The 15517-nt window shown below is 44.8% G+C and overlaps 1 protein-coding gene across 2 annotated transcripts in view; it reads left to right on the top strand.

Annotated features, from left to right (window-relative positions):
- The window catches only part of RFLNA (refilin A), a 35896-nt gene extending 21464 nt beyond the window's left edge, over positions 1 to 14432 (top strand). For both annotated transcript variants that reach the window (XM_035097914.2, XM_035097915.2), the window contains 2 exons: positions 2976 to 3085; positions 8439 to 14432. In XM_035097914.2, coding sequence (XP_034953805.1) covers positions 2976 to 3085; positions 8439 to 8772 — 444 coding nt within the window. In that variant the 3' untranslated portion in view covers positions 8773 to 14432. The remainder of the gene's footprint in view (positions 1 to 2975; positions 3086 to 8438) is intronic.
- The last annotated feature ends 1085 nt before the right edge of the window (positions 14433 to 15517 follow it).

Genomic DNA, 15517 nt, shown 5'->3' with positions numbered 1-15517 from the left:
TGCCTCTAGTTCTTGTTTTTAATCTGTAAGCTGCCTTGAGTCCCATCAGGGGGAAAGGCAGGGTATTTTTTTAAATAAAAAAATCTAATAAAAGGGTGTGTGAGCTCTATAGCTAGGGCACCAGTACAGAGTAGGCCCTGTCCCTACCTTGCTGGGTTCATGGCCCATCTCAGTCTATAAAGGAAGAGGTATCAAATACCTGGACATTTGGTGCTTTATAAGCCAAAACCTACATCTTTATTTGGGCCTGGTAATATAGATGCAAACCCTTTGTGCAGAAGCACTTGCCAATGCTCTCGTGGCATCATTGATAATGATTGCTGAATATTGAGGTATGCCTTTATGTGGACTAGTGGCTGGTGAATTTAACTTTTTTGGAGCAATCCATCCTATATAATAAGAACTGGGCAGCAGGATTGAAAATTGCAGGTAGAACATATGATGATTTAGATCCCAGACTTCAAATACTTACCTGAAAATAAGTTGCACAGAATTCCTCTGATCCAGGGAGCCTTGCGTACAGACTGCCCACTCAGACTGCCACTATTTTTTGCAAGTCACTTTGGGTCACTTCTGTGAGGAAAGCAATTAATAAGTATGGTAAACTATCATCACTCTTCTATATTAGCTGCAGACCAGCTTCTTTTATATGCCACCTCCATCCATTTTATCCTCACAACAGCAACCCTGTCAAGTAGGTTAGGCTGAAAGTGATGAGTACAAGTGAGCTTCATGGTTGAGCAAGGGTTTGAACCTGGGTTCCCCTGGTTCTGCTCTGCCACTCCAACCACTACACTACACTGTCTCTCTCCTAGTCCATTATGCTTCCAGGTGTGGCCAGCCGGGTACTTCTGGCATACAATCACTGTACCCTCCCTAGCAATGGCATTCAAAAGTGTGCTCTATCTGAACATGGAAGTTCCATGGTTAATGTCTAGTGGCCCCCATGACAATAGAGAGTATGGGGCCAAACTATGGACGAGTGTCAGAAATCTAGTTTTCTGCATCTAAGATGGAACTTAGGAAGCTGCCTTATACCAAGTCAGACCATTGGCCCCCTTAGATCAGTGCTGTCTACACTGACTAGCAGCAATTCTCCAGGTTTTCAGAGAGTGGTCGTTCCAAGTGCTACCTGGAGATGCCAGTGGTGGAACCTGCAACCTTTTGTGTTCTGCTCCTAAGCTATGAGCCTTCCCTTAAGCAGTGTTGAGAGTAGAGCCATTTGTGCACACGTTCCCTTCATAAGCCTAGCTCCTTTGGATTTCCACAGCGGGTCCTCCTTAATAGAAAAGAAAGGCTGGTTGTCTGAATGCACTCAGGCGTCATCCAGACTTCCTCTTGCTCTGTGCTCTCCAGGCTCAGGTCCACACTTGGAAGCTCTATGTCTGCTTGATGTTTCTTTTTCGTCCTGGCACTTTCCCTGGGGAAACGCATTTGTCACCTCTGGATCAAAGCAAATGGCAACGCGTGGAAGATTGCCTTTTGCTCTAATTCAGCAGTAAAGTGCAGGTTTTTAGGGGGTGGGGGTAAGGAGGCAGGGATGAAAAAGGAAGTGCAGCACCAAAGGAAGTCTGAATGAACCCCCAGAAAAGAAGTATATTTTGGGGGGTGTTCCAACATTTGAGCAGCTGAGGCATGTGACAATGAAAACCCTTTGGAACTGACAAGGAACTAGTCCACACTTCTGCTTGTCCCTTGCTTAGAAAGCATTGGTCTGAACGGTTTCCCACTTGCCCCTTGCTTTCTAGGCATGGGCCCAAGCAGTTTAGCCTTTGCCCTACTGTTTCTTCCTGGAAAATCCACTCTTTTGCAGTAAATTGGAACAAACTGCAGTTTGCAGAAAATGCAATTGCTGTTTGTTCCAATTCAGGGCTAAAGATCAGGTTTTCCTGGGGGGAAACGGTGCAGCAAACGGAGGTGCAGATAATAAAAATTATTAATATTGTTATGTATTAAATTTGTTTACCGCTCTTATACATAGATCTCAGGGTGGTGCACAGTATAAAACTACAAGATAAAAACACAAAATGCATAATAAAAACAAGAACGAACCAATAATCCCCCCTCCCAAGCCCAAAGAGTGTATGTAGAACTGATTATGTAATGGCACACCTCCAGATGACACAGATTGGAGCATCTACAAGTTGAGATAGACATGGTTTAAAAAGTCAGCTTATGTAACTTTCATAATAAGAAAAAAGTTGTGTGAATTAATCCTTGCTTTAATATACATCTGTTTAGGAACAGAGTTTAGCCCTGCAGTGCTTCCAAACATTGAATCTAGATATACTTCTGCATTCTGCATCCTGGAACACTGTATGCATATTTAAGCCTTCTTGATCTGGACCTCTGTTTCCTGATGCTCTGCACTGATTTTGAGATGGAAAGCTAACTTGAAGCATACCCTTGTACACATCTGTGTTCTATTAGGAACGTAAGAGCCCCATTGGCTCGGACTAGCATTGTGTCCTCACAATTACATGCATGTGACAAGCCCACAAGCAGGGCACTGTTGCAGTGTGAAATGTTTTCCCATTACACACATGGTGTTTCTGGAACTGGCACGTGTCTGAGCTGGTCTGCACCATTTGTGAAAGTTGTGGGTGTTCATAGGGACTAGGGTGCTTGTGAGAATTAAACAGGTCCACAGCAATGGCTTTTCGTAAAGGTAAAGGGACCCCTGATCCAGTCGTGGATGGCTCTGGGGTTGTGGCGCTCATCTCGCATTATTGGCCGAGGAGCCGGCATACAGCTTCCAGGTCATGTGGCCAGCATGACAGAGCCGCTTCTGGCGAACCAGAGCAGCACACGGAAACACACCTATTATCTACTTGCACTTTGACGTGCTTTCGAACTGCTAGGTTTTCTTACCTATGCTTAAAACTAACCACAGATTCAACTGTAAACATCTCAGCAGGCTCCAGATTCCTCATGTGTTTCCATTTTGCTCTTCCTCCCCTCCCCCCGCCCTGTAGATCCCTTATCTTCTTCTGAATGCCTCCACATCAGAAATAAGGCCTCGGATGCACCCTGTGTTTTTTGGTGAAAGTATAGAGGTCAACCCCGAACCGGCACAGGAAATTAGGTAACGTATGGGCTTCCTTTTGTGTTCCTGCTTTCTCCTGCAAAAGATTAGTGGTGTTTATGAATGGGTTGGTGGGTGTTTTAGCCAGAGCTGTGGGTGGGGTGAGGGGAAGAAGGAATGGCTGGAATTAAAAGAGCGAGTGCTGTAGAATAATAGGAGTGTGTGAGTGGGGTGAGGGGTGGGGAGATGGAGGGGTCACCGCTTAGATCTCACATTGAATTCATCTCAGATCTGAGGCAGAAAATCACTGCCAGCTGTTGAGCGGCCTGAACTCAGTGAGTTGGTGGTCTTAGCTCAGAGACAGCCCATGTGATACCCTCCAGATGCTGCTGGGCCACAATTCCTGTCCCCCTGACCCCTGGCCATGCTGGCTGGGACCTGGTGGCAGCTGCAGTCCAGGTTGTCTCTCCTTGTCTTAGCTCAACTCACAATGGGTGGGAAAGATTTCTGTTGAATTTTCCCTTGCTTGCCATGGCAGCTTGCACTCATCACATCTTTCATTTAGCTGTCCATTCTTTTTTCAGTGCTCAATTATTGTGGGTGGGTAGGTGGGTAAAATAATTGGGTCCTTACTGAAATCCACATGTTCCAGCTCCTTCCAGTTTTGGCCAAATTTTCCCCTCTTTAGATTTCCAAAACGCTAGCTGGGGGGGGGGTCACAAAAGGTCAGGGGGCCAGCCCCCAAATCCCTTGACCTCACACCTCTGTAATTTGTAGGCTGTCTACTTTCCTGATTCTCCTTTTGCTGAGCACAGTTAGGTAGTGGCCTACATTACAAAGCTGACTTAGGCGTTGTTGAGCTATCCAGGCTGACAAGTCGTTGGACTCCAGTTCCCATCAGCCCCAGCCAGGGTGGCCATTGGTTGGGGATGGTGGGTGTTGTAGTCCCGAAACATTGGGAGGACTTCTGCCTCCGTGTAGGAGATGGGTCTGTGCTCTCAAGCAGGTGGAACAATGACGTAGGATTCGTACGGTATCTTGTGCTGCTGTAACCCGCCATGGGGAAGGGGGTAATAAATTTAACAAATAAATAAAAGCAATAGCTAGCACACTGCCAAGAGAGCCACTTCAAGATCATATAGGAAAGCAAGTGTAAGAGACAGCCCTGATCCATGAACACAACTCATTACGTGACCTTAGGCAAGTACCATCAGTCCCAATCTCTGCTGGAAAAGAAGACCAGATGTGTGGTGCCTTCCTCGTGTCCTTTGTATCTTACAGTGTCCTGGAGGAGACTGGCTGACTGGCTAGATCCATGAACTAAAACACTCTTGCTTGGAGGCAGGGCAGTGGGTGCTGGTCCGTTAAGGGCAAATGGGGCCCTGCCCCATCAAGTTTAGTCTGTCCTCAGCCAGCCCCCAGCCGCCTGCCTTCTTATTTGCACCCGGTCCAGCGGGAAGGAGCTGCCTCTCAGTTTTGCCCTTGTGGAACTCAGTAGGGAAGAAGAGGAGGAAAAAACAAGAATTATGGTAGTTTGGCTCTGTCTGACGTCTTTTATTTATAATACCTGTATTTGTTTTCCACTACAAACAATTTGTCTCAAAAGCGATTTACAGTTTTCAAAAAAGCTTATCGTTGGCCTTCCGGCCTCTACTGCCCTACCAGCCATGAGGACATACTGTACTGCAGTATTTGTTGAAGTACGCACTTGTGATGAAACCTTTCATGGTAATCCCAGATGTCCATTTTCACAGCATTTAGGGCCAAAGCTGTGCCAATCAACTACACTGCTAACCCAGAGATCCCAAGATCTTGGTTTTTTCCCTTTGGATGGTAGTGAACAATTTAGCCATTGCTCTAATGATGGCAAAGAACTGCTCTGACCTCTCACCCTTCTGGAATTCTTCTGATAGGCAGAGATTACCACCCCCATCTTCTAGCCTTTCTGTCTTATATTGTGAGGGTTTAAGTTGTGTGCTGAGGGGTAGAGTTGCCCATCTCCTACTTCCATGTTTTTGGAGTTTCCTCCACTGCTCTGTGGTCAGATTCTTCTCTGAGGGTCTCCAGTCCTAGCAAAGCCCAACAGCCCAACCCTATGTGGGCATGACAGTAGTGGTGACATCAGACTCTTGTCCTGATGGGTGATGCCCCATCAGTGAATGGCAGTGAGAGTCCTTGACATTGCTGCTGAATTTTGCTTTTAAAGGCAAAAATGTAAGGTTAAGTTCAAGTGTTTTTTTTAAATGGGCCAAACTTCCAAAACATTTTAAGGGAAGCCAATGGAGAGCCAGTGTGGTGTAGTGGTTATGAGCGGTGGACTCGTAATCCGGGGAACCAGGTTCGCGTCTCTGCTCCTCCACATGCAGCTGCTGGGTGACCTTGGGCTAGTCACACTTCTTTGAAGTCTCTCAGCCCCACTCACCTCACAGAGTGTTTGTTGTGGGGGAGGAAGGGAAAGGAGAATGTTAGCCACTTTGAAACTCCTTTGGGTAACTTCTCTTCTTCAATGTGGTAACTTCTCTTCTTCAAACTTCTCTTCTTCAATGTGGTTTTGATGCAATGAGTGACATTTCTCATTTGGAGTTCTTCTCAACCTTCCTTTGGTGCTAGCCAGTGCTGTTCTGGTGGTTGCTGGTGTGCCGAAATGCTGCTGCAGCTTTCTGCCCAGCGTCAGGGCCACTCATGCACCCAACTTTTAAAGAGTAGCCTTTGAAATTTCAAGTCGCCACTGACAAGGATGTTTTTTCCAATTGCCATCGAGGGCTCCTGCTGTCTGCACCAAGCAACTTGCTGGCCTCTGAGCTTAGCTGTGCAAAACTCATTAAGCAGATTGTGTTACGTGTGCCGTTTGGTGGGCCAAGCCTCCTCCAGCGCGTTGGCAAATGCCGTGTGCCACACCCAGCATTTAATCTTTTTATACACAGAGCTGCAAATTCCTCAGCTGCTGCTGGTTGCGCCTCCAAGATCTGGAAGCATCAAACCATGTAAAACCCCTACGGCAACCTGGCAGCGGGATGTTTTGCGTGTCCCTCCTGCTTCTTTGAAGACAGAAATGCTTTTCGCAGACTATAAAAGCTGCTTCTTCAAGTTGGGTGTGCAGTGAAAGAATGCAAAAACTAACAGGGATCTATCTAGATATCTGTTTGCAAAGTCTGTGCCAGGTTTGGCTAATATTTTAGGACACTTACTATAGACACAGAGAGACGAGCTAGATATTGAAATGCCAGATTTGTAGGGAGATGTAGGTTTTTCCAGTTAACTCCCCACCCCTCCAAGACACAAATCAGACAAATTTGACAAAAGATGTGTAAGTGGAGAAGACTTGAAGAAAATGTGGATTCCAGCCTCCAAGGTTTCCTTACCTGTTAGCTGCAAAAGCAGACTTGATGAATCTATTCTGGTGTTTGCTTATGAGCAGTGCTGGCGTAAGGGTATTTTGCTCCCCAGGCAACCTCTGAGTCACTCCCCCAGTTTTCACTCCTGAGTAATTGTTCTGCTCCAGAACATTTGGGTTCCATCTCTCATATGTTTTCCTGCCGACTGCCCTTCAAACATGGAAATGGCTCAAACATGGAACTGGAATAAAGTGAGAAGAGGAGGAGATACTGTGCCATCACTTTTTGGCAGCAGGGAATGAAATGGCAAGTCCCTGCCCTGAGCTGCCACCTCAGCTCCCCCCACCCCCGAATATAGGGCAGAGTGGGGGCAAGGTGCCATTTCTTGGTCCTCCATGGCTCTGTATCAGGTACAGTGTCCATATGAGAGAGAGGTACTGAGCCCCCCCCAAAAAAAAACCCCACACTTGAGCAGACACAGATTGGCAGTAGCTCAGGATGGGGAATATACAACTGGTCCTTCCAATAAAATATTTGCCAAAGTTGATGGGCGTTGCGATTCAAATGATGCGTGTGTGCTGCATCATGTGATCAATTATGTGTGGTGGGGCTTCCCCCCCCCAATATTTCCTTCAAGTTGGCACCACTCCTGGTCTCCCTCCCTGTAGAGGTGGCTTGCAGGACCTGCCCCACCCCACTGCCAACAAATCCCTAATTCTGCAGGGCTGGTCAGGCTGCAACCACTGGCTACATTTGCCTAATCACATACAGTGGTACCTCCAGTTGCGAATGGGATTCGTTCCAGAGGTCTGGCCGGATCCCAAGGTTTTCGCAACCTGAGGATCACTGTTATATGCATGCGCGTGGTGGTAGACTGCTTCTGTGCATGCGCGCGCGGTGAAACACTTCCAGGTTTGCTGCTTTCGCAACCTGAAGTTTATGTTACCCAAGGGCATAGCTGCCAAGTCTCCCGTTTCCCCCGGGAAATCCCCGTTTTTCCAGCTGTTCCTAGCTGAAAAAACAGATTTTTTTGTTTTTTTCCTGGTTTATTCTGGCGCGACAGCCATTTTGGAACTGGGCGGAGCATGCTCAGAAGCGACTTTTGATGCTGCTCTGCCCAGTTCCAAAATGGCTGCAGTGCGACTTCTGGCATGGCGGCCATTTTGGAACTGGGCAAAGCAGCATCAAAAGTCACTTCTGGGCATGCTCCGCCCAGTTCCAAAATGGTGGCAGCGCTACTTCTGGTCTGCTATTTCTGGCCCGGTCCCTTATTTCTCTGACAGCAACTTGGCAGGTATGCCCAAGGGTAATGTAACCCGAGGTGCTACTGTATAAGCAAGTCTCGCTGAGTTTCAGGAGCCTTGCACCGCAAGCACTCTAGCATGGGTGTAGCCAGGGGGTACAAGGGGCAGCTGCCCCCATCAAGTAAAGTAAATGAATAAAAATACTTTAACTGACCAGTTGTGTCACAGATAACTTGGTTCTGCCCCCCATAAAGCCTCCCCCCCAAAAAAAATATCCTGGCTATGCCCATGCACTCTAGTGAGCATCCCTGCTTCTCACAAGCAGTAAAAAGGGCAGGATCAGGCCCCAGCCGGCGAGACTCAGCTCCAGTGAAACCCTTGTGAGTTTGCAGCCCTAAACATCCTTTATCCAGAAAGGGGAAAGCGCCAACTCTCTTGTGACTCTCAGAAGACTTGAAGGGGGCAGGCAAAAACAAGTGCTGCAAGAGTTGGTAGGAAGTCCATTTCCTGCCAAACACAATTTTGGGGGTTGTGGGGTGATCCTGCCTTTCCCCCCCTACTTTTTATGCCATGCCCCTATGGCAGCCATTTTATGAGTGGGACCTACAGCACTTTCTCAATATTCCAAATGTGCCCACAGGCCCCCAAAAACTTGCAACCCAGGGTCAGATATGGTTGTGTCTTGTTGGAGAGCAAAGGGTCCAGCAGAGGAGGGTGTAATTTCTGTGGGGAACAGGATGTGGTACTTGAGCAGGTCTTTGGTTTGATCTAGTTGGGGCTCCACTGAAGTTCTTGTGTGTGACGTCTTGTTGGCCCCCCCCCTTTAAATTTCAGGTGCAACTCTGAGGTAAAATATGGCTCTGAGAGGCATTACAGGGATGGTGTTTTCTACTGCCCAATGCCCACTGTCACCACGTACAGCGAGACCGTCATTGCTGCCCCCAACTGCACATGGCGAAACTACAAGTCCCAACTCATCTTTGAGCCCCGCCAGAAACCCCTGAGGTTCCAGAGTACAACAATCATCTTCCCCAAACATGCCAAGAACATATACCGGACCACACTCAACTATAGCCTTGGTTCTGCCAAAAGATGGTTTGCCTCAAGTGTGCAGCTAGAGCTTTGTGAGGAGAACAGCCCCTGCATTGTCTACACAGAAAAGGTTTAATGCAGCGTTTTGTTTACTGAGGAACTCTTGACTACAACATCAACGTAAGGCTTAGGCTTGCGCTGGAGGAGAAGCCTTTTAAGACTCAATGGCCTTTGGCTGAGGGCATCCATTAAATGGCTCCAGGATCATTCATTTTTCACACACAGGCTTGGATATGCACAAGTCCAACTGGCTTCCCTGCTCCTAGAAGCAGCCGAGAGAGATATTCTCATGTGCTGAAGCAGCTAGAAGCTGGCTTTGGTTCCCCTCAGCCTTGGATCGAACCTCTTTGATTAGCACTTGAATGCATTTTCAGTAGTGAGGGCCTTCCGTTACTTGGTCGCCATTTAGAAAGCTTACTATAGGGTAGTGTGTGGGCCCTCTGTAGCATGTAGGATGTGGCCAAATATATCCTTAGAGAAAGTGATTGTGTCACAGAAGCTCATCTCCAGTTTGGCAAAGACTTGGCTTTGCAAAGACATCAGGTAGATCATGGCAGGCAGTTCTTAGTCATACTAAACATTAATTTTGTCCTGGGATCTTAAGTAGAAGGCCCAGCACAATAGATAGAGGTGGAAAGGCACAGGGCATCATTTTTTGCCAATGAGCAGGAGTTGCCAAATCTCTGCTGCACAGGAGCCATTCGTGGAAACCAGGCATTTACAGTTCATTGGCAACCAGCTGCCTTTATAAAGGAAGCCAACAAGAAGATTCCTTGGGAAACTGCCTCCTTGTGTGGATACAACATATGGAAAATAGCTGAACATATAGTTGAATGTGTGGGGAAAGAGTTAACGTGAACTCATTCCTTCAGGAGGCTGCATTTTTTTTTACTTTTTGCTAAAGATTTGGAAGATAATAGCTTTTTAAAAGATGGTGTTTGAGACCAAAGGCCTTTTTTTTTTTACTTTCTGGAATAAAGGACTGTAAAACTCAGGCCAAGATTTCCTGGAAGGGAAGCTTAGCTCTTTAGGGGTATGAGGAGGGGAAATGACATTTGTTCGGATTTGCAGGTTCACAAACCTAGTAAACCTAAAGTAAATGGATGAAACAGGAAGTGACTGTATGGACAACAGAATGAAGGGAAGAGACTTGAAAGTATTGGCTTGGTTGTGGAAGCAGCTAAGTTAATGACAATTGTGCATATAATGCACAATTGTCTTGATTGTCATTATACATACTGCTTTTAAGGGCTGTCCTTTCGAATGGGGAAAGATGCATGGTTAAACAAATTGTGCATCTCAATGTGCAACAATTATTACATATCCATTATGCTGCTTAGACATATTTGTTCTCTTGAATGGAGGAAAGAGTGCATTTACGTCAACTGCACATGTACCTTGCAACCATTATGCAGATTTTTAAAAAAGTGTTCAGAATATATGATGCCGGTCTTATTGAAGGCAGAAAAGTTCATGAAAATAAATTGTGGGTGGGTGGGTATCATATAGCTCCTATACGTGAATGGATTCTTACTGGCTCGTCACAAACATCTTTCTCTTCTTTCTGCAATGCTGACTTGTTTTTCCTGACTTCAAGACTAAAATGCAAGTGAGACCCAGGCCTTAGTTTTTTTTTATTGCAACAGCTATTGCCTCAAAACGTTACCATGGTGAGTGATGGCAAATGTAGTTTGAACTTTTTTTTTTAATTTATAAGCCTTGTTGTGTGGCACAATCAACCTCCATCACATCCCTTTAAAAAGTGTATGTTGTGGAGGGTGGGGGAAGCTCTTTACTGGAAAATGGAAGTCTTTAAATTCTTAGATTAAAGATGTACATTAAGAGTACATCATGTATGCATGCACCCCACATTTGAGAAGAGAGAACTGTTACAGGTAAACAGTTAGCCGAAAGGTTATTTACTACAGATGCTGAATACAGATGACTATTTATCAGCATTCCTTGGGGTACTTGTGGGTGGGGAAATCACAGGTGCTGTTTGACTTGCATCATGCTTGTGGGTTTCCCAGAAGCACTGTGGGAAATTGTGGCAGAAAGTTTGAGGGCTTGTCCGTGCCAAGAGGTGCATGTTGCTAAACGGTTCCAGAACTGCTGTATCATTGCAAAGTGAAGGAAGGATCTCTTCTACATGGCTAGTTTCCCAACTGGTCGCAAAAGCTCACCAAGTGGGTAAATGGTTGCCTGTGCTTATCTTGCCAAGCGGTGACAAGACTTCAATCCTCACTTTTGTAAATTTAGCCCATGTCAAAAATGTGGAGAGGGGAAAACAGAGGAATAATAATTCTTCTGATTACTTGGAAGGACATCATAGTCTGAACTCTCCACCCATCCAGCCCCCACCCATAACTCAACACCTGCACATGCCATTCCGCTAAAGCAGAATTACTACCGGTATTGACTTTAGCCAGGCAAGACCCATGATATCCAGAGTATAATGGGTGATAGAAAGTTTATATGTTGCCAGATTTCGAAGAATTGCAAATATAAGATAAAGCTTTTTATACAACTGAAGACCTGAATGCTTGAGGTAGGACTTTAGAATTGCTTTATCTATGCTACATACAGTATGTTGTGTAGGGTTATTATTAATTTTGCATTCAGAGCACATTTTGTACATTTAAGGGAACTATTTGCCCCATAAAAAAGGGGATGCTATTTTTTTAAGTGACAGAACTTTATATATTTATCCCCCACCCTGAGATTGCCAGCTATTCAGTCTGAGTGAATTTAAGCACAGCTTCTAAAATCTTAAGTGCCTTACTTCTGTACTGCCCAAATCTTTCTTGAATATTGTATTGAAATGCTTTAATTCTAAAACTTTTATATTTCACATCTCCATACACAAATGGAAAGTAGAAACCTTTACCCAAACTGGCTGCATTCCACAAAAGTGGTGTGTGTGTGGTGGCAATTAATATATGAGGCTGTCCTATGTCTATGTGAAACCTCAAGTCACAACTGCACAGTGAGAGTCAGGGCTCCTGCCCCCTGCCCAAATCCTGGGAACTGCACTTTCTTAAAGGTTTAACGACTCTCTGCTCCCTTAACAAACTACAGTTTCCAGGAATCTTTGGGGGAAGCCATGATTCTTAAAGGGGTGTAAGAGTGCTTTACATTTATGTTGTGGAGTGGCCTCAATCAGACCATTGGTTTGTTTAGCCTGGTACTGTCTGAGATGGGTAGCAGTGATGGGCTTTTGTCTTGGGCTGAGAGATTACTCAGCCTTATTACACTACATCCTTCTAACTGGGAAACTTGGGATTGAATTAGAGAACTTGTGCATACATAGTCTTTGTCCATGAAGTTTTCTTGGCAGGGATACTGGAGTGGCTTGCCAGTTCCTTCTCCAGGTGGATCACGTTTAGTCAAAACTCTCCACTATGACCTGTCCATCTTGGGTGGCCCTGCATGGCATAGCTCATAGCTTCTCTGAGTTATTCAAGCCCCTTCGCCATGACAAGGCATTGATCCATGAAGGGGATGTGCCTGGTGTGCTCTGGTCCATAGGGTCACGAAGAGTCTGACACAACTAAACGACTAAACAACAACAAGCATACATAGTGTTACTCTTCCCGCCAAGCTATCATCATGTAAGCAGTTCGATCCAAATGTGTGCTCATGCCTTGCACTAAAACATGTGAGAAAAGCAAAACTTTTGCACACAAGCGAAAACATAGGAACGGTCTTTGACTAACATGTATGTGAATTGCCAAACCAATAAAGAAGACATTGTGTAACATTTGTTCTTTAGACACAACCAAATTTGCACACACACAAGTTGTAGAGACAGTGACGGGGAAAGATAATTTATTGGTGTTAAATGAAGACTAAAAGTGCATGGTTCCATGCAAGCACATTAAAAGCACAGGATGTGGGTATTCATTGTAAAGGTGGATTTCCTGAGAATCCCAGCTTTCATTGTTTAAGAAATTAAGAAGTTACTAGCCCTGGTTGTAGAATGACACCCACACCAGACATTTTAATTATAATTATATCTCTTCAACAGTAATGGTTCCCCCCCCCAAAGAATCCAAGGAAGTGTAGCTTGTTAAGGGTGCCGTACCCTTTGGGAGAAGACATGTCAGTTCAAGCAGTGTAGGAGAGCTTTAAAGGTATGGCGTGGATATGACCTGAGTTCAGGCCACTTTAAATAATCCAGTGGTTTTGTTGTGATTGACTTTTTATCACCCAAATTAACACATGGGCAAGCTGAAGAGAGCAAGTTTTTCAAGTCCATGAGTCTGATAGCACATGAAGCTCAGGTCTAGCAACAGATAGCCTCAGAAAGTCCTCTACATTCTTGGTTTTGTTTACTCTCATGAGGCAGAACAGCCTTTTTCCAGGCATACTCAAGCCCCACACCCTTCTCCAGGTGGTTTAAATTACAGCACATAGAAATATACACAAATAAAGGGCCAAAAACTGTAGCATTTAAGACGTTTAATGAAAGGACACAATTCCCCAAACACATTTGCACATTGCCACACCCTTCATGGCTGTGCTAGCAGGCCACTTAGGCGAGGGGCCGTTTACAAGCCTCTTTCGGGCAGCTGTTTCTCTTCAGAAAAGCAGGTGCAGGCATCCTGTATTCTCAAATCCAATAATTCTTTCCCTCAGGTGGTATGTTTCTAAATTGCAAGTGGCTTGTCCACCCTAAGTGACTCTATGTTTTCATGCTGCAGTTCCATAGGGGGAAAGAGTAGGATTTATTCCTGTTCAAATGGATGGGAATTTCTCCACAGAGTTAGATTGGGTGGTTTTTTAAAAAATCCATGTGGTGTTCTCAGTTGAAACAAGACATTGCCCAAGTGGAATGCTACATGCACAACCGTTTGCAAGCCTTAGTGTCATGTTTAATAATATTAAGCATTGGGGGATGGGCAGTGAGTAAATGAATGGATTTGTTTTTAATCCATGTTTTTAAACCATGGCTTGCACTAAGCATAGACTCCAAACCATTACTTCCAGATGTACAGGCAAATATGGTTGGTGTGGTTTCCTTCTTTCCAGATCCCCAGATGCTATCTTAAACAACAGCTTCTTAGGGTGGACTGATGTTCCCAAGCCATGCTTCAAATTGTGATTCAGTACCTAGATTGTGAGTTGTCTGTTCCTAAGTCATGGCAAAACCATGCTCTGGCTGTGCAAATCATAATTTGGCATTACATCTAGAACAGGCATCCCCAAACTTCGGCCCTCCAGATGTTTTGGACTACAACCCCCATCATCCCTGACCACTGGTCCTGTTAGCTAGGGATCATGGGAGTTGAAGGCCAAAACATCTGGAGGGCCGCAGTTTGGGGGTGCCTGATCTAAACCATCTAATAGTTTGGGACACTTTTTTCCTTTCCCATTCACAAAAGCCACTACATCTGCGGAAAACTGAAAGTAAAATTCCAAAGCTTAAAGAAGGCAGTCCATGCTGATTTGATGGTCAGAGGGAAAGTTAGAAGGTAGCTAACAGCTCTGTTGGCATAGATATGTAATTATTTTTGTAGCTCTGCTCTTTCTAAGTGCTTACAAAAGTATTTCTGCTGTTTTATATTTTGTGATAAGGTGTTTTGCAGTGCCATTTTATTTTTATATCTATATAAATATGGTATTTCCCCACATCCTTTAGTCAATAATGTCTTTCTATTCGACTAATAGAAAATAATTTAAGAATTTTTAATATTGCTAAAAACCCTGTATCTCATAATAAAATGATGGAATGCTTTTGTGTGTGTTGTGATTTATGAGCATAAACCTGTAGACAATATCATGCATTAGGTTTCAGCTATTTTCCCCCTGTTGGCCTAACTTCTTTATCTTTTTAAAAACCACCTTTCAGCTGAGGACACTTCACAATTAAAGGTGCACCAAAATGCCTTGTTGGTGTCCATCTGTCTCAAGAGACAATGGAATAAACCTCTGGGGGTGTAGTTAAACTGCTGGAGAATCACAGTGCCTGCTGTGGCTGCAGAGACCAGTAACTCGTAACTGATGCAATAAGATGCAGTAAAATATAGAATCTATTTTTGATGGCAGTGACCTGAAAGTCAGAAATATAAAACATACTGTTTTCCCTAGCCTGGAGGTGAAATTAAAGAAAAAGCTTTACCATTTTGTTCATCAGACTTCTGTTGAAACACACATGCTGCCAACTAAATACTGGCAAGTATAGCACATTTCCATTCATCTTTATTACAATTAGTAGACGAGCTCAATAGATACTGCCTTAAAACGTGAGACAAACAATATCTAAGGTTTTTGCAAATATATAATAGCAAATTGTGCTATCTAGTAGTTGTGAATTCTTTGTAAGACACTTTGAGGATAAAGTTGCTCACCTCCAAAACTGATACTGATGCAGAATCTATCTAGATGTCCAATGCGCCACGCTAGTGTTGTGGGATCAGTTTCACCAACCTGGTGACAGGAACAAGGTGCCCCTGATACCTGTCCTCTCAACTCTTTGTACCTCTTGGATGATTGAAACTAACTGGTGGTGCTGATGTTCGATGGGTGAGTCTAGGTGGCAGCTAATGCATCATTGTGCCCGAGGGTGGTGCCTACCACTTTGAAGGGAGTGTTGACGTGATCTCTTCTGAAAAAGTCTGCCCTGGATCCAATGGTGCACAACACAGGATCACAAATGCTCTCTTGAGAGGGCACTTTCATTTCAGCTGCAGTTGCTCTTGAACAGGCATAGGCAAACTCGGTCCTCCAGATGTTTTGGGACTACAACTCCCATCATCCCTAGCTAACAGGACAAGTGGTCAGGGATGATGGGAGTTGTAGTCCCAAAACATCTGGAGGAC

Source organism: Zootoca vivipara, chromosome 17, assembly GCF_963506605.1.
Source record: "Zootoca vivipara chromosome 17, rZooViv1.1, whole genome shotgun sequence".
NCBI classification, from domain to species: domain Eukaryota; kingdom Metazoa; phylum Chordata; class Lepidosauria; order Squamata; family Lacertidae; genus Zootoca; species Zootoca vivipara.
This window is presented reverse-complemented; position numbering and strand designations above follow the sequence as displayed.